Source organism: Balaenoptera physalus (assembly GCF_965194825.1).
Source record: "Balaenoptera physalus genome assembly, chromosome: 3".
NCBI lineage: Eukaryota > Metazoa > Chordata > Mammalia > Artiodactyla > Balaenopteridae > Balaenoptera > Balaenoptera physalus.
The window spans coordinates 100640906-100660744 of NC_138890.1; the positions used below are offsets into that span (position 1 = coordinate 100640906).

General features: G+C 37.5%; 2 protein-coding genes across 4 annotated transcripts in view; one reads left to right on the forward strand and one right to left on the reverse strand.

Moving 5' to 3' along the window:
- Window positions 1-19839, forward strand: part of SKIC3 (SKI3 subunit of superkiller complex) — a 166532-nt gene that overhangs the window by 58626 nt on the left and 88067 nt on the right. The window contains exon 1 of one of the 2 annotated variants that reach the window (XM_082457994.1): window positions 16743-17787. The exons of the other annotated variant lie outside the window; for it this stretch is intronic. The gene's annotated coding sequence lies outside the window, so the exon portion shown is untranslated. Of the gene's footprint in view, window positions 1-16742; window positions 17788-19839 lie in introns of those variants that run through there. 2 annotated transcript variants of the gene reach the window in all.
- ARSK (arylsulfatase family member K) overlaps window positions 1-19839 on the reverse strand; it is a 46308-nt gene that overhangs the window by 25875 nt on the left and 594 nt on the right. For both annotated transcript variants that reach the window (XM_082458117.1, XM_082458116.1), the window contains exons 2-3: window positions 12011-12140; window positions 5663-5822 (exon numbers count right to left, since the gene is read on the reverse strand). In XM_082458117.1, the coding sequence (XP_082314243.1) occupies window positions 5663-5822; window positions 12011-12140 (290 nt within the window). The remainder of the gene's footprint in view (window positions 1-5662; window positions 5823-12010; window positions 12141-19839) is intronic.

Genomic DNA, 19839 nt, shown 5'->3' on the forward strand with positions numbered 1-19839 from the left:
CCCTCTCCCTATGACCTCAGGCAGCTGGGGAGTAGGCTACTGACCTAGGCTTGCCCATTTGATACTTAGGTCCTGGGATTCTGAATCTTGAGGGAATGACACAAAGACATAGGATCATCTGGAGATGAATGAGACAGCAGTGCCACCAGCAGCAGTGTCCTGGCCAGCCTGTTTCTATAGCATAACTTTAGTGTGCTCTCAGACCTGGAGCCATTCCTGTTTTCTGAATCTAGGTCTCCAGCCTTGTTGACTCTATGAGTTATCTAAGGTGTTTTTGTTTTTGTGTTTTTCATTTCTTGCTCAGGACTCAGTAGAGTGTAACCCGGTAACCCAGGATCTTAGTGGGTAGTTTCTAACACTAATGCTACCTTAGAAATCTTGTCATTTTGGTTAAAGGTATGGTAAAGTGTCAGCACAAAACTATCATTCAAAAAAGGCAAAAAAGTTCATAGTTTTATGCTTTTATGTGGATCAGTATCTTTATCTTTGCATCTACCAAAAAATATATCCAAAACTGCTAAAAAAAAAACCCAATTCATAGAAACAACAGTCAAGCTAAAAATAGAAATAGGTGCTAAACTTTGGGGGATCCAGCAACTTTGTGTAGATATTCTGAGACAGTTTTGCTGTCATAATCCTCCACTTCTTCTGATGCTTGATACCTACAGGTAACTTTACAATACTATCACAAAATAGGATCGACATTTTCTCTAGCGCAAAAGGTACTTTTAAGAGTCTGTAAGAGGTGTCAGGGGAAGGATTTGGACTTACAAAGGCATACTTTCAGAGCTTGAAAAGACTGGATTCTAATAGGAGCTTTGGTATACAAAAAAGAAAGTACTGGGTATAACAATGAGAATTCTGAGGAAAAAACATTTTAGTCAAATGAGGCTATAAATGATCTCAGACTAAAACATACATTACAGGAATTTCAGTTTGAAGATTGTTTTTGCAAGTAAAGAATTTATCAAATCTAAAATGCTATTAATGTAAAATGTACTTTTTTGAAAAATATACACTATTAAGAAAAAATATTGCCAAGAAGACTATAACAGAATTTTGTGATTGTCAATTTTAAGAGGCATTACAATTACAGAGATGTTAAATTGTGAAAAAAAAATGTGCACCTTAGAATAGATAAAATATAGTACTTTACAGCCTTTTCTCCCACCCCTTGAAAAAAAAATCTGGATGTGTTTGCTTCCTCCTTTAAACAGAACTCACTATATTTTTCCCTGTACTGTAATTTTTCTAGACTTTTTTTTTTTTATTTTTGGCTGTGTTGGGTCTTCGTTTCTGTGCGAGGGCTTTCTCTAGTTGTGGCGAGCGCGGGCCACTTTTCTTCGCGGTGCGCGGGCCTCTCACTATCGCGACCACTCTTGTTGCGGAGCACAGGCTCCAGACGCGCAGGCTCAGCAATTGTGGCTCACGGGCCCAGTTGCTCCGCGGCATGTGGGATCCTCCCAGACCAGGGCTCGAACCCGTGTCCCCTGCATTGGCAGGCAGATTCTCAACCACTGCGCCACCAGGGAAGCCCTAGACTTTTTTTTAAACCTCCTCTTTTGAACCATAAGTCACTTTAGCTAGGTCACATCTGGCTAATGCTAATGTTAAATTAAAAAGTGAAATCTCCACATTATTAGATATCTTTAGGCTCTTCTCAAAGTAGATTTGAATAAACTTCCACGAATGGCTAGCACTGGCAAGAGGAGGAGATACACTTCATTATGGGCAGCTAAACATAGTACCTTAAACTTTAGTAATTGAATGGAAAAAAAATCCAAGAATTGTAATGAGATTGTAGACTTAGAGCTATCACTGGCGTTTCAAGAAATTGATGTAGGAGTTATGGTAGACAGCATTCTGAAGATAGCCCCAGTGGCTGCTTCAGCCAAGAATTTGCTAATCATCAGAAACAAGGGTTCTGGAATAATAAAAATAAAACAAAAACAACAGCAGGCTTTTTCACTCTCAGAAGTCATTCTGAGAATGTACTCAGAATAATGCAAGCTGTTTTAGATACTGAATTTCATTAAAAATAATAAGGTATGTATGTGTGGGGTTTTAAAAAAGCTTCTAAAATGACCAAAGGAATGGATGTCTTTCTCCATTACAAGGAAAAGAATAAAATAAACTCCTCCTTAGTACGGAGAAAACTGATCCAAAGGCACGCATGGTCTTAGATTATAAAATAATAGTAGATATGGATGAGATAAACACAGACTTATTCATTAGCCTGCAGAACTGGAAGGGACCCCACGGTTGCTGTTCTAGCTCTGTTGCTCCCTCTTGGTCACTTTGGTTCTAGTTAGGAAGCCTGTGCTTCTGGTCTGGAGGCCAAGGGGACAAGAAGAGTGGTAAGAGCAGCCCATGATTTGCTGCCCTTTGCTGCTTGCCAAGAAGCTCATGCTTAAGAGTTTGCCACAGCAATTCTCTCATTTTGGAAGCAGGCTTTTATTTTTCATTTCTTTCAAAGAATTAAATATTGCCTGTTGTGACGGGGCTTCAGAAAAACATTAAGTTACATGAATTGAGAACATTTATGACTATAATAGTAGTAAGATGAAACGACAGGGGATTTGATTTTAGGTTTTAAACTTTTATCTAGGAAAGATAAGACAGCAGCTTGCTTAAATTCGCTCCTGATGTCATTAGAATGTAAGTTCCATGAGGCTAGAGATTTTTGTGTTTTGATCACTACTGTATTCCCATCATCTAAAAATAGTGTCTGGTACACTGTAGGTGGCTCAATAAGTATTTTCTGAATGGGTGTTCCATACATATGATTTTACCTTTGTAACTTTAGTAAGGATCATCTTGGTCTTAGTATTTTAAGGAATGTTACTTAATGTTTATCTTCTTTAATGTCCTGACCTTAGAAATCTAGTTTCTAAAATGTCTATAAAAAATCAATTACCTCCTAATTCTACACACTTCCAAATTAACATTTTCTTTGATTTTGTTGATTCTAAAAAAATTGACATACTAGTGTTAAGTGGATCTGATCCCTTAGAATATGGGAGAGTAAACTTAAGATTCAAAATGTCAGCAATGACTTTCAGTGTGACAGTCCTAAGGCCATGCTGATGAGTATAAAGTTTTCAGCTTGAGATCATGGTGTCTCAACCTCTGCATTATTGACATTTTCAGCTTGATAATTCTTTGTTTGGGGAAGGGGGTGCTGTCCTGTGCATTGTGGATTGTTTAGCAGCAACCCTGGCCTCTACCGTCTAGATGGCAGCAGTATTCCCCCTGTGGTGTCAACCAAAAATGTCTCCAGACACTGTCAAAAGTCTTGTGGGGGTCAAAATTGCCCTTGATAGAGAACCACTGTTTGAGATATTGGAGATACGATGACAAAAGTTTTACCCCATAGGGAAAATGATCAAAACACCATATGGATTAAGTACACATTTCCTTTCAATTGCTAAGAAGATACAGCAAATTTGAACCTAATCAGACCTATTATGAGCACAATACCTATAATGTGAGGGGTTAGATGAATATCAGGACTTTATAAACCACATAACTGTACTCCACTGAAGTCACAGAACTTCAGAAGGGAAGAATCTTTAGAGTCATCTAGAGTAAGCTCATTTGATGAAACTGGGATCCTCAGTAGATAAATAACTTGCCCTGGTCTTATAGTTGTTAGTAAGTGGCATTTTTTTAAAAATAAATTTATTTTTATTTATTTATTATTTTTGGCTGTGTTGGGTCTTCATTGCTGTGTGCGGGCTTTCTCTAGTTGCAGCGAGCGGGGGCTACTCTTCGTTGTGGTGCACAGGCTTATTGCAGTGGCTTCTCTTGTTGCGGAGCACAGGCTCTAGAGTGCGCGGGCTTCAGTAGATGCGGCACGTGGGCTCATCTTGAGTAGTTGTGGCTCATGGGCTCTAGAGCACAAGCTCAGTAGTTGTGGCTCATGGCCTTAGTTGCTCTGCGGCATGTGGGATCTTCCCAGACCAGGGCTTGAACCCGTGTCCCCTGCATTGGCAGGCGGATTCTTAACCACTGTGCCACCAGGGAAGCCAGTAAGTGGCATCTTAATGAGTAGTACCACCAGCACTTGTTTAACAGTTGTCTGGAAGAAACAAGCATGTAGCCCTTAAAGTTCCCAGTCTGGTGTAGTATAGTATACATGGGAAGGGACACACAGCTGGACTAGTGTCCTTAAACTGGTAAAAGAAGAAAGCATCATTTGATGTTGAAAAAAATACAGATGGAGAATTGTAGTAGTAAACTAAAGGGACTTGTAATTCTGGCTGAAAATATAAACAGGTTCAAAAATGGCTAATTTCAGTGGTAAAGGTAGCTCAAAGTTATAAAAACGTGTTTTGAGGGTCAGTCTATCAAAAACATTGAATGCATCTATTTGATATTGAGAGACCTTTTTTTTTTCTGAGACCCATCTTTAAACTTGCACAGAAAAATCTGAAAGATAACGTGCTGTAATTCATATAACCTTTGCAGACATGCTATTAACAGCAGCCTTGACCTATCTGTCAGTTAAATGACTATGTGGGTACATATAGCACTAATACAAATAGTCTTGATAGCTTATTTAAGCTTCCTAAGCTCAGGTGAGACAGTAAGTAAAGTGAAAATATGCTACAGCAATTATTATACTGAAAACCATCTTTGATTTCCCAAATATCAATGTTTAAGTGGCTCTTTTCCTTTTAACCCAGGTGAGATAGAATATCAATGCTTATCAAATAATAAGTTATAACTTTTTATTCCATTCATTCATTCATTAAACAGATATTTAATTGTGTACCTACAATGTACAGGCACTACGTTGGAAGTGGGAATAAAGTAGTGAGAAAAAGAAACAGGGTCTGTGCCCTCCAAGAATTATTATCCCACTGAGGAATAAAACGCAGATCATATTTTAACCATGTCACACAGAGAGTGATAGTGATATGGAATACAAGGCATTCAACCTTAGATTCTTTTTATTATTGGACTGACTGAGAAAACAAAGAAAGAAAACAATTCCAAATAGGATAATATGAATAGTTGTATCTTACTTTGGATTAACCTTACTTTCCAAAAAAGTAGAAGGATTTTAAAGAGAAACTGGTGAAACTTTGTGAAATTAGCACATATTATTTCATTTAATGCTCACAACAAAGAAATTAAACTTCAGTTAGCTTAGATAATATTCCCAAGATTATACTACAAGTTAGTAGTAAACAGAGAAACTAGGATTCAAAAGTAGGCAATCTGATTCTAGATCTCTACTCTTATCCCCTATGCTTAGTTGCCTAATTTTTGAGGACTGAGTAAAATGAAAGAAAAAAAAGTTACAATAGAATAAAGTTGGGGAGAACTGAAAAAAGGAAGTAGCAATAAGATTATGGACTTTAGAACAAATTGTAAAGTGAGTAATAAAGTAGCCATTGTATAACTAAATCAAAATAAATCATGGACTAAACAATTTTATAGACCTTTAATGTTTAAGAAAAACAAAATTACTAGCATATAATTTCAATATTTTAAGAAGATTAAAGAAAGCTAAAGATTTAGTCAAATTAACACAATCTAGGGATTAAGAGATTTACATTCACCTTTGTGGAGAAATAAAAGAAGTCAAAAAGGGTACATGTATGTATTATAGCAGTGGGCTGCCTGTTAGAATCATTTTTATTTTATTTTTTACCTGATGGAGTGATGTCCTGAAGTATAGTCCAGTTTTCCAAATTTTTGTGTTCGGTAGCCATGCTTCTCCATGACATCCATCCATGTTGTATAATTTGGATCTAAGCCCTTAAAGTTATTCCAAGATTCTGTTAAGTGAGTGAAGAGGCCACTCCACATTGCTGGGGGAAAAAAATGGGATCAGTGTAAATAAAGCTTAACAATTCGTTTTAATGATTAAGACAATTATACCAAGAGAAAAGAGACTGACTACTAGTTTAGAGCTTGTGCTCTGCAACAAGATATATCTGCATTAAGTGTTTTACCTAACATTTTTGATTGTTACCTCGTTTTATCAAGGGGAAAACTGAAATGAATTACTATTTCCATTTTACAGATGAGTCTCTAAGGCTTGCAGCAGTGGTCCCCAACCTTTTTGGCAACAGGGACCAGTTTCATGGAAGACAGTTTTTCCACAGACTGTGGAGGGGGGATGGTTTCGGGATGATTCAAATGCATTACATTTATTGTGCACTTTATTTCTATTATTACATTGTAATATATAATGAAATAATTATACAACTCACCATAATGCAGAATCATTGGGAACCCTGAGCTTGTTTTCACTTGCCATTCACTGATAGGGTTTTGATATGTCTTCAAGCAATTGATTTATTATGGTCTCTGTGCAGTCAAACCTCCCTGCTAATGATAATCTGCATTTGCAGCCGCTCCCCAGTGCTAGCATCACCACCTCAGCTCCACCTCAGATCATCAGGCATTAGATTCTCATAAGGACCGCGCAACATAGATCCCTCTCATTCGCAGTTTATAGTAGGGTTTGTGCTCCTATGAGAATCTAATGCCGCCACTGATCTGACAGGAGGCGGAGCTCAGGTGGTAATGCGAGCAATGGGGAGTGGCTGTAAATACAGATGAAGCTTCGCTTGCTCGTCCACCACTCACCTGCTGTGCAGCCCAATTCCTAACAGGCCACGGACCGGTACCGGTCTGTGGCCTGGGGGTTGGGGACCCCTGGCTTACAGGTTAAGTTGTTTAAGGTAAATAAATGGAATTAAATATAAAGCTTGTCTGACTTGAGTCATAAAAATAATCAGTAAGTATTTGTTGGTTAATTTTCCAAGTTGGTCAAATGAAGTACAGATCTCATTTCCCAAAAATCCTCAAGGCTTTTCCCTATTTCTTGTCTATATACTGGCTTGCCCCAAAAAACTTACGTGTACTATGTCTTCTCTCTCATTTTCTACAGCTATCATTGTTTAGTCAATAAATCTTTTTTTTTTTTCAAATATTAACAGACCTAAAGATAAAAACAGATAGCAATACAATAATACTAGGGGACTTCAACAGCAGATAGATCTTCCAGACAGAAAACCAATAAGGAAACATTGGACTTAACCTACATGTTAGAACAGATGGAATTAAGATTTTTAGTACATTCCATCCAAAAGCAAAAGAAAGTATATTCGTCTCAAGTGCACATGGAACATTCTCCAGGAAGTTCATATGTTAGGACACAAAACAAGTCTTCATAAATTTAAAAAGACTGAAATCATATCAAGCATCTTTTCTGACCACAATGGTATGAAACTAGAATCTGTTATAAGAAGAAAACTGGAAAATTGACAAATATATGGAGTTTAAACAACATGCTCCTGAACAACCAATGGGCCAAAGAAGAAATCAAAAGAGAAGTCAAAAAATATCTTGAGACAAATGAAAATAGAAATACAACATAGCAAAACAAATGGCATGCAGAAAAAGCAGTTCTAAGAGGGAAGTTCACAACTTTAAGTGCCTACATTATAAAAAAGAAATAGCTCAAATAAACAACCTAACTTTATATCTCAAGGATCTAGGAAAAGAAGAACAAACTAAGCCCAAAGTTAGTAGAAGAAAGGAAATAACAAAGATCAGAGTGGAAATAAATAGAGACTAAAAAGACAATAGAAAAGATCAATAAAACTAAGAGTTGTTGGGGCTTCCCTTGTGGTAAAGAATCCGCCTTACAATGCAGGGGATGCGGTTTTGATCCCTGGTCAGGGAACTAAGATCCCACATGCTGCGGGGCAACTAAGCCCGTGCGCCACAACTACTGAGCTCGTGCACCTCAATGAGAGAGCCTGCATGCCGCAAACTATAGAGCCCATGCACCCTGGACCCCGCACATCACAACCAGAGAGAGAAAATCCTGCACACCACAACTAGAGAGAAGCCCGTGTGCCACGACAAAGAGCTCGTGCCACAATGAAAGATCCCACACGCCTCCAATGAAGACACCACGTGCCACAACTAAGATGCAGCCAAACAAACAAACAAAAAAACTAAGAGTTGTTTTTTCTTAAATAAAATGGACAAATCCTTAGCTAGACTTTCCAAGAAAAAAACAAGGGGACTCAAATAAAATTAGGAATTAAAGAGGAGACATTACAACTGATACCACAGAAAGACAAAGGATCATAAGAGACTAACTACCATGAACAATTATACCAACAAATTGGAAGAATTGGATACGTTCCTAGAAATGTAAAACCTACCAAGATTGAATCATGAAGAAATAGAAAAGCTGAACAGACCAATTATGAGTAAGGAGATTGAATCGGTAATCAAAAACCTCCCAATGAAGAAATGTCCAGGACCAGATGGCTTCACTGGTGCATTCTATCAAACATTTAAAGCAGAATTAAAACTAATCCTTCTGGGGCTTCCCTGGTGGTGCAGTGGTTAAGAATCCACCTGCCAATGCAGGGGACGCGGGTTCGATCCCTGGTCCGGGAAGATCCCACATGCCGCGGAGCAACTAAGCCTGTGCGCCACAACTACTGAGCCTGCGCTCTAGAGCCCACGAGCCACAACTACTGAAGCCTGCGTGCCTAGAGCCCGTGCTCTTCAACAAGAGAAGCCACCACAATGAGAAGCCTGTGCACCTCAATGAAGAGTAGCCCCCGCTGGACGCAACTAGAGAAAGCCCATGTGCAGCAATGAAGACCCAACACAGCCAAAAATAAATCAATTAAATAAATAAATTTTTTTAAAAAAGAATAAGCCAATGAGGTACATTTAAAATAAAAAACAAAAACAGAAAAACAATCCTTCTCAAACTCTTCCAGAAAAGAGAAGATGAGGAAACATTTCCAAACTCATGAGGCAATACCATGATAGCAAAACAAGACAAGGACACTACAAGAAAAGGAAATTATAGGACAAGATCTCTGATGAACATAGATGCAAAAATTCTCAACAGAATATTAACAAACCTAATTTAACAATACTTTGAAAGAATCATACATCATGATCAATTGGGATTTACTCCAGAAAGGCAAAGATGGTTCAACATCTGCAAATCAATCAATGTGATATACCACATTAGCAAAATGAGGAATAAAAAAAAATATGATCATCTCAATAGATGCAGAAAAAGCCTTTGACAAATTTCAGCATTCATTCATGTGGGATGAATTGAGAGATTAGGATTGACATATATACACTACCATGTGTAAAATAGATACCTAGTGGGAACCTGCTGTATAGCACAGGGAGCTCAGCTCAGTGCTCTGTGATGATGTAGATGGGTGGGATGGGGGAGGAGTGGGAGGGAGGTCCAAGAGGGAGGGGATATATGTATACATATAGCTGATTCACTTCCTTGTACAGCAGAAACTAACACAACATTGTAAAGCAACTATACTCCAATTTAGAAAAACCTCTTGACAAACTGGGTATAGAAGGAATATATAGAAGCCCACAGCTAACATCATATTCAATGGTAAAAAGCTAAAAGTTTTTCCTCTAAGATCAGGAATGAGACAAGGGTGCCCACTCTCAGCACTCTTATTCAACACAGTTCTAGAAATCCTAGCCTGAGCAGTTAAGCAAGAAAAAGAAATAAAAGGCATCCAAATCAGAAAAGAATAAGTAAAATTGTCCCTATTTGCAGAAACATGATATTATATATAGAAAACCATAAAGACTTTACCAAAAAACTGTTGGAACTAATCAATACGTTCAGTAAAGTTGCAGGATATAAAATCAATATGCAAAAATCAGTTGCATTTCTATATACTAATGATGAACTATCAGAAAAAAATTACCCAAAAAATCCATTTACAATTGTATAAAAAAGAATAAAATACTAACGAATAAATCTAACCAAGGAGATGAAAGATCTGTACACTAAAAACTTTAAGACACTGATGACAGAAACTGAAGAAGATACAAGTAAATGAAAAAATAGAAAGCAAAGATGAGGAGCTAGTCAGTAGCAAATGTGTGATTACTTATGTGTACTAACCTAGATTGCTGATTGAGACTAAATGAGATTTTTAGTGAAGAGATGTTGCATCTTAGTGTATTTGCTGTGTCTTGTCTGATTTATCACCTTGTCTACCTGTGTGCCTTTATAATTCAGTATAAGCATCCCTTCAGTACTTTAGCCTCCTCTGCTTTGTGCAGATAGAGTGTGGAGTCTTTCTTTATGTTATCTCATTCCACTTGCTCAATAAAGAATAAAAAATTAACAGAACTTCATACCTGCTTTCATTAATTGTTATAATTATTTCCTTAAAAGTCTGTTTCAGATTCTGAAAACCTGGTGATCAGGCAGATAGCAGGTCCTTACTGATTGCGGGTTGACTATGGCATTTATCATGTGTTCAGCAGTTATGTTGCTGTTGGGGACAGAAGTGTTAATAAGGCCCCAGTGTTTGGAGCTTAGCTTTGGTAGTTACCTCATTGTTGGTTTTTTGGGAGGTAGCATTATAGCTGTATACTGGGGACAGATTGCCAGAAGTGTTACGTGGATGCACATAAGCCTAATCTGACTGGTTCAACTCATGGAAATGTTCTTATTTTCTCTAGAATATGGAGTATACCTTAAACTAATAAAGTGTTATATGTCAATTACATCTCAGTAAAACTGGAAAGAAATCCCTTTCCTTTTCCCTTTTCTGTGTACACACATGGCAGGGTTGAATCCTTTTCTCATCTAACAAAATGCTTTCTTTTTGAGTAGTGGAATGGGGCATTACCCGGCTTTGAATCTCAATGATGCTAGTTACTGAGTGACCTTTGATAAGTTATTTAACCTTTCAGTACTTTAGTTTTCATCTGCAAAATGGGGATAATAACAATATCTACTTTGTGAAAATGTGGGGAATTATATAAATTAAGGCATGTAAGGCAGTTATATTGCCAGGCACATAGTAAGAATGCAATAAATGTTAGTTTTTATTACTATTATTCCTTCTCTTTATTCAAACTCTCCAAAATATACTTCTTCCAGGAAAAGCATCACCTAACATTTTTGTAGAGTTCATTGAGCACTTTTTAAAATCCGTTATCTCCTTTGATGCTGGGAACAACCCTGTGAGGGACACAGCACATACAGTGTTCTGTAGATAAAGAAACTGAGGGACTTGCTTGACGTGGTCCATTGAGGATTGGAATCCAGACATCACCCCACCCTGGTCCATTGCTCATTCCACTTGCTCAATAAAGAATAAAAAAATTAACAAACGTGTTTTTAATATACCTGGTCCTTCATCAGTGAAATATCATTTATAATAGAGTTTAGGTTTCCTTTAATCATTGGTGATTATATAGTTGATGGTGCTGAAAATGTAGGTGAAAGAACTTGTGACTCAAATCACAGAGAATATGATGTCAGGAACTTATGGACAAAAGAAAATTGTTGGGTGCTATTTATGAGTTCCAAAGCAAACAATCATAAATTAGAGGAGAAAGAAAACAACTCTATCAGACAATAGAATTTATAAAAATGTCAATTTTCCCCGATTTTTCAGTTAGTCATGGCTTAATATCACTGTTATTTTGCCATTAAAACTATGCTTATTTGTTAAATTACTATAATAAAAGTGAACAATTAGATTTGGTATAGAAGTGAATTGAAACTGAAGAGAAAAAATATGTAATCTGAAATAATACAGAAAAATCCAGATATATCTGAAAAATTCTAACTACTTTGTGGTATACTTTGAAGTCTCCTCCCAACTCCCTATCTCTTACTAAAAAATTTCCTTGGAAATAGAACTCTTCAAGGAAATATGAGCATTTCCTAATTTGCCTGGATAGTCAAAAGATGTTTTGTCACCAATCCTAAGGGAAATGAAACAATAATACTTGAACTAAATACCAATTTAGGTGATAAAATTCCTATTCTTAAAAAACCCCAATACCCAATACATACCTTAAAACACACATCACATATATTAAAATTTTTTTATTAGATGCCAAATATGACTTACTATCCTATTTTGGGGTATAATTTTTTAAATTGTGAAAACATTTTCAGTGTGGGACCACTTCCAGTAATATTAAAGCATGCTCATACCTGCGCGCGATGGGCAGCAGATCGGAGAGTTTGTGTAGGCATTCAGAAAGGAAGTGCCACGTTCTTTCATGAAGTTGATAAAAGGAAGTTTCACTACCTGACTTCCTGGATAAAATGTTAGCCTTCCATCCTGGAATAAAGAAATTTAATTACCATTGATTACATCACAAAAGAAAATAATTTCCTTTAATTTTAACCATAAAATTCACAAGTAGCAAAAGACTTCAATATGATCCTAAGAATCCTCAAAAGATAAAAACAGGTAGAGAAACTGTTATCATTCTCTGGTTCATAATATTGAGAATTCAATGTGGTGTGACATTTGGATCCATTTGAATATAGTAAATAAATTAAAGGCCCTTCCTGGAAAGTTTCTTCTTGGGGGATGATGGAGTGAGTGAACCAATGTTTATTGAGTATTTAGTATGTGCCAGGCACTGTGAAAGATCTGCAGATACAATGGTGAATAAAAACAGAGTCCCTGGCCTCATGAAGCTTATAGTCTAGTAGGGGAGGCAAAAAACATACTCGGAAATAAACTAAGAATAATTACAAGTTACTGTGATATGTACTTTGAGAAAAGCCTAAGATACAGAATAACAAGGGAGACCTACTTTGATACAGGGAAGGCTTCTCTGGGAAGTGAGACCTAAAGAATGAGAAGGATCAGCCATTCAAATACCTTAAGGGACATGTAAAGTTAGAGATACCTGCAGGACTTAAGTGGAGATAACAACTAAGCAGCTAGAGAAATGAGCCTGAAGATTGGAAGAGATGTTTGGGTTGGAGATACGCATTTTGGAATCGAATTGGGAATTGAAGAACTCTTCTTGGTAAGGAGCAAAAAGGGAAAAAAGGATGTTCCAGTCCTGGAGTTATATCTACTGTATGTTTTCAATGTAATTGTAAATAAACAGTTTAAAAGTGAACCAATCCAAAATACGGGATATACATAAATCTTTGAGATGTCTGAGATTTCCAAATGGATATATAAATTAGGCTGTAGGGTACAGACAGGAATCTGGAGCTCAGAGAATTCTATCCCGGTGAAATAAGTCTTTAACATATTCATGGTATTGAAAAGTGTGAGACTGAATGAAACCTTTAAGGGAGAGAGTGAAAAGAGAGGAAAGAAAGGAACCCTGAGGAGTCCCGAATAAGAGGAGAAGGCAGCATGGGAAACCGAGAAAGAACGGCCAGTGAGGGAGGAAGATATCAGTAGACTGAGTCTCATGAGAGCTGAGAGAAGACAGTGTGTCAAGAAAGGGTAATATTGTATATGTATAACTGATTCACTTTGTTATAAAGCAGAAACTAACACAACATTGTAAAGCAATTACACTCCAATAAAGATGTTTAAAAAAAAAAAAAAAAAGAAAGGGTAATAATAGCTGTGTTGAGAGGGTGTGTAAAAGAAGGCCAGAAAAGGCACACTGGAATTAGGAGGATGGAGATAGCTGGTGATGCTGACAAGAGCACTTCCAATGGAGTTGTAGGGATGGACACCTAAAGCAGACAGGGAAAAGAGAATGGGAGGTGGCATGGTGAAAAAAACCTCTTCTAAGTAGTTGTCTTGCAAAGCGAAACAGAAAAATGGGATGGATGTTAGAGAGAGTTAGCTGGAGGATAAATGTGGGATTAAGGTCAGGTTTTTTTAAAGATGGGGAATATTAGAGCATGCTTGTATGTTGAAATAAATACCACTTCTAGCAGGAGTAATCACTGAATGCTAAGCAAACAACTCCTGACTTCCTAAATAATGAGCTAGGGAGCCCAAAAGTGCATAAGAATTTTGTTAAATTCATAAATTCAAACTCTCAGAAACGTATCCTCGTAAATCCCAAATGCCTAGATGTATTATTCCTACAATCTTTTGGATATGGGGAATAATAACCATTTGTGGCCACTGGTTGTAATCTAGACAACCCAGCCACCCAGGTTCATCTAGCTGGAGGGATGCAGCAGGTAGTCATGTGGCAGAAGCACTGCAATGATTCAAATAGTGAGGCTTGGACTCCCAAGTCCTGCAGGCTAGGTTCAAATGGGTGTAACGACCACTGCAAACGGCTACAGCAGCATATCTATAACTCATGTTAGCAATTTCTTGACTCATTTCTATGACTGGTACAAGGACTTCATCTGCATTGAAAGCAGTCTGGAAAGCAGGGATCTTTAAAGTGCAGAGCAGCAGGGAAAGCAAATGGCGGAGGGGATAACTGCCTCACTTGGGAAAGTTTCTAACGTGGAATGTGTGAAAGGTGGTCCACGTAAAGATTACTGCCTAAGGGGCTTCCCTGGTGGCGCAGTGGTTGAGAATCTGCCTGCCAATGCAGGGGACACGGGTTCGAGCCCTGGTCTGGGAAGATCCCACATGCCACGGAGCAGCTAGGCCCGTGAGCCACAACTACTGAGCCTGCGCGTCTGGAGCCTGTGCTCCGCAACAAGAGAGGCCGCGATAGTGAGAGGCCCGCGCACCGCGATGAAGAGTGGCCCTCGCTTGCCACAGCTAGAGAAAGCCCTCGCACAGAAACGAAGACCCAACACAGCCAAAAATAAAAATAAAAATAAATAAATTTAAAAAAAAAGATTACTGCCTAAAATATATAAGGCACTCCACAAATATTCAGTGAATTAAATGAAACGAGTCTTTAATTCAGAGCTGTTCAATTTACAAAAGGCAAATTTAATATGTTCAAAATTCAACAGTGTATTTTTGCAAAGCTTAATAAACCTGGATTAAGTACATCAGTGGAAAGATTTGTATTTGATTAGGTTCTTAGAAAATATTTAAATTATGCTACACACATTCTCAACGTCAAAAGCATACCAATACTCTAAACAAAGATCAAAATTACTATATTATTAGAGAAAATATTAAACATTTCTAGAAGTTTTGGTGTTTTTAACTTCATGTAGTTTTTACACACTAGCAAATACTTTAAAAAACAGACTAAAACTGGTACCACTGCTCATGGTATCAATGGGAGGTGGTCCACATAATAATTAATTCTGAACTGAAATGGATCTTAACATGGTTAGCTGATAAAAACACAGAGAAAGTTAAGTTTTCCATAGTGTGGTACTGCGGTTCACAATGGATAGTCAGTCGCAGGTCAAACTATAGTTCCATCACATTTAGTTGGGAGAGAAAATCTTACAGGATGGCTTTCAGAATAACTTCCATAATTTAATAATAGCCCATTTCAATTTTCTCAAGGTCATCCCTACAGTTCAAACAAATACAGTACTCTAACAGCGGGCATTTAAAAAAGAAAAAGAGGCCCACTAATTGGCTTTCTGCATAGAAGTGACAAAAGTGATACCAATTGCCTTCATTTCTGAATTTTGCTTTTATTCTGGACTCTCATGGGTCCAGGCATTTTCCCCCTTGGGATGGATGAGCTTTTTGTGTACATGTGATTTTGTGATCTGGATTGCTCCTTCTAGAACCATAACTTGGTTCTCAGTTCCTCATCATTCTGGGCCAGGGAAAACCAGTGAAGTTTAGATTTCAAAACATCATTCTAATGAAAGAATGTAACAGTAACTTTAACTGTCTAGATGTATTATCAAGCAAGACTGTTAAGAGCATTCTTTTCAGATCTGTTCACCAGACTGAATGAGATCCTCACTAGACTCTGGTATACAGTCCTGTGCCCACCTCCCACTCCTGAAACCTCACCCAAACTAAAAACAATGCAGGTGCAGGGGTGGAAGGAGGGAGGCAGAGAGGATGCTTGTGCCCTTTAAGACCCAGGCAGAGGTGCTTATTTTCTCTTTTTAAAAAAAGGGTTTAAGATGTAATTCACACATCATAAAACCCATTTAATTTGTACAATTCAATGGTTTTTAGTATATTCAGAGAGTTGTGCAACCATCACCACAATCGACTTTAGAACATTTCCATCATGTATTCCTTGTATCCCTTAGCCATCACCCGCTAATCCTCCCATTTTCCCAAACCCTAAGTAATTGCTGACCTGTCTCTACTTTCTGTCTCTGTAGATTTGCTTTCTCTGGACAAATGGAATCATACAATATGTGGCCCTTTGTGAGTAGCTTCTTTCTCTTAGTGTAACAATTTCTAGGTTCATCCACACTGCAGCATGTTATCAGTACTGCATTTATTTTTTTATTGTTGAATAATATTACTAAATTTTATTTATCCATTTACCAGCTGATGTATATTTGGGTTGTTTTCAATTTTTGGCAGTATTAACATTCATGTGCAAGTTTTTGTGTGGACATATGTTTTTATTTCTCTTGGATATATACCTCAAAGTGGATTGCTGGATCATATGGTAACCCATGTTTAGCATTTTAGGAATTGCTAAACTGTTTTCCAAAGTGGCTGCACCATTTACATTCCCACCAGTAGCGTATGAGGGTTGCAATTCTCCCATATTCTCATGACTCTAGTTATTGTCTCCTTTTATTTTTCTTAATAAATTTATTTATTTTTGGCTGCGTTGGGTTTTCGTTGCTGAGCTTGGGCTTTCTCTAGTTGCAGCGAGTGGGGGCTACTCGTCGTTGTGGTGCGTGGGCTTCTCATTGTGATGGCTTCTCTTGTTGCGGAGCATGGGCTCTAGGTGCACAGGCTTCGGTAGTTGTGGCTCGTGGGCTCTAGAGCGCAGGCTCAGTAGTTGTGGCGCACAGGCTTAGTTGCTCTGGCCATGTGGGATCTTCCCAGACCAGGGCTCTAACCCGTGTCCCCTGCATTGGCAGGTGGACTCTTAACCACTGCGCCACCAGGTAAGCCCTATTGTCTCTTTTTGATTATAGTCATCTTAGTGGGTGTGAATTGGTGTCTCATTGTGGTTTTGATTTGCATTTCCCTAATGACTAATGATGTTGACTATCTTTTCATGTGCTTATTGACCATTTGCATATCTTCTTTGGAGAACTGTCTTTTCAGATCCTTTGCCCATTTTTTAATTGCCTAATCCAAAGTCACAAAGATTTGCCCCTATGTTTTCTTCTAAGGGTTTTATGATTTTAGCTTTTATGTTTCATTCATCAATTCATTTTGAGTTACTTTTTGAAAATGGTGTGAAGCATTTTGCATGTGGATAGTCAGTTTTCCCAGCATTATCTGTTGAAAAGACTATTCTTTCCCCATTAACTGGTCTTTGCACCCTTAATGAAAAACCAACTGACTATAAACCTGAGAGTTTATTTCTCTACTTTCAATTCTATTCTATTGATTTATATGTCTATCTATTGTTATGCCAGTAACACACTATCTTGATTACTGTAGTTTATGGTAAGTTCTGAAAGTAGAAAGTTTAAGTCCTCCAATTTTGTTCTTGGGTATTCTGGGTCTCTTGAATATCCATATGAATTTTAAGATGGGTTTCTCTGTTTCTGCAAAAACGTCATAGGGATTTTTATAGAGATTGCATTGAGTCTGTAGATCAATTTGGTGATTATTACTATATTAACAATATTAAATCTGATTTCATAAACATAACATGTTTATATAGGTGTTCTTTAATTTCTTTCAACAATGTTTTGTAGTTTTTCAGAGTATAAGAATTGAACTTCTTTGGTTAGATTTAGTCCTAAGTATTTCATTTTCTGGATGCTATTTTATTTTTACTTTTAAAAAATATTTATTTATTTATTTGGCTGCGCCAGGTCTTAGTTGCAGCATGTGGAATCCTCGTTGCCACATGCAGGATCTTTAGTTGCAGCATGTGGGATCTAGTTCCCTGACCAGGGATTGAACCCGGGCCCCCTGCATTGGGAGCACGGAGTCTCAGCCACTGGACCACCAGGTAAGTCCCTGGATGCTATTTTAAATAGAATTGTTTTCTTAATTTTATTTTCAGTTTGTTCATCAATCAAGTGTATAAAAATACAACTGATTTTTGTATATTGATCTTACATCCTACAGCCTTGCTAGACTATCTTATTAGTTCTAAAAGTTTTGTAGTAGATTCCCTAGGATTTTCTTTATACAAGATTATGTTAGGTGCAAATAGAGATACTTTTAATTTTTCCTTTCCAACCTAGATGACTTTTATTTCATTTTCTTGTCTAATTCCCTGTCTAGAACCTCCAGCTTAATTGCAATAAACATAGTGAGAACAGATAGCCTTGTCTTGTTCCTGATCTTTGGAAGAAAACATTGTCTTTTATAGTTAAGTATAACATTAGCTGTGGATTTTTTGCAGATGTTCTTTTTTTTAAAAAATAAATTTTATTTATTTATTTATTTAAGGCTGTGTTGGGTCTTTGTTGCTGCACATGGGCTTTCTCTAGTTGCGGTGAGTGGGGACTACCCTTCATTGCAGTGTGCCGGCTTCTCACTGCGGTGGCTTCTCTTGTTGCGGAGCACAGACTCTAGGCGTGTGGGCTTCAGTAGTTGCGGCACGCAGGCTCAGTAGTTGTGGCTCACGGGCTCTAGAGTGCAGGCTCAGTAGCTGTGGCACACAGGCTTAGTTGCACGTGGGATCTTCCCAGACCAGGGCTCGAACCCACGTCTCCTGCATTGGCAGGTGGATTCTTAACCACTGCGCCACCAGGGAAGCCCTGTAGATGTTCTTAATCAGATTGAAAAAATTCTCTTCTATTTCTACTTGGTTGAGTGCTTTTATCATGAAGGGTTATTGAATCTTGTCAAATGCTGTTTCTGCATCTATTGATATGATCACGTGTTTTTTGCCCTTCATTCAATTAACGTGGTCTACTACACTGACTGATTTTCAGATATTAAACCCACCTTACATTTCAGGGATAAATCACACTTAGTCATGGTGTATAACCCTTTCTATATATTGCTGAATTTGATTTGCTTGTATTTTTTCAGGATCCTTTCTTTTATATTCATAAGGTATTAGTCTGCATACAATATTTATATACACAAATATATAAAAATCTATGTGCTTATACTATACTAAAAATAAACCAAATATTTCAGTCATCTTCAGAAGTTTCTAGGATGTTTTGATGCACCACCCAGGTTCCCTTTTAGAGTGAAAGATTGCCTCTGCTGAAGAGAGTTGTCTTGCCCAAAATGGTGCCTCATTCTGGGAGCATTCCACAAGTAATGGCCATCCAACATGAGGGTACAAAGGCCTGGTCTCCTCACCACAAATGGAAACAGTTCTGAATCATCATACTAGTTTGAGAACTACCCATAAGATCAGCTAAGGCCACCAGTGAGACAGTGACAAAACTCAACTTCTCTCTGCACAATCCTGCTTTCTTCCTTTCCCTTTGATCTCATGAGTAGTCCCTAATAAACCTCTTTCATGTTACTCTCCAATATTGCCTGTTTCCTAAGTTTAGATAATCATAAAGATTACTTTAATATTCTCAGAAAACCCTATGGGTATATCCAGATTATGTAACTTTAATCATCACGGGTTAATCTATGAGGAAAGGCAATACAACATAATGATTAAAAGCACTCTTTGGTGCCAGACATGCTTAACACCAATAATCTATGTGACCACAGTAACACCCAATCATAAAAAACTAATATTATAATTAGTAACCAAACATTTGTCCAAGCATTAGATTTAATATCATGGATAATACTAAAAGTATCAGGTAATGTTGACAGTAGTATTCTTTTTAGTTGATGGCTTGGGAGAATTACAAAAACTGTTTAAGTTTGGGATTAAACAGCAACAACAACAACACACATACACAATTAATCTGGAATAGGGGCGAGTGTCAAATTATGTCAACTAATGAATATAAATCAGTACTAACAGGATTATCAGACACCTGAGTAATAAAAATAACGTTGACCGCTGGGAAGCCAACAGGCTTTTATGTTGAGATAGAATGTTATTTTTCCCCACAATTGAATCAAGCGA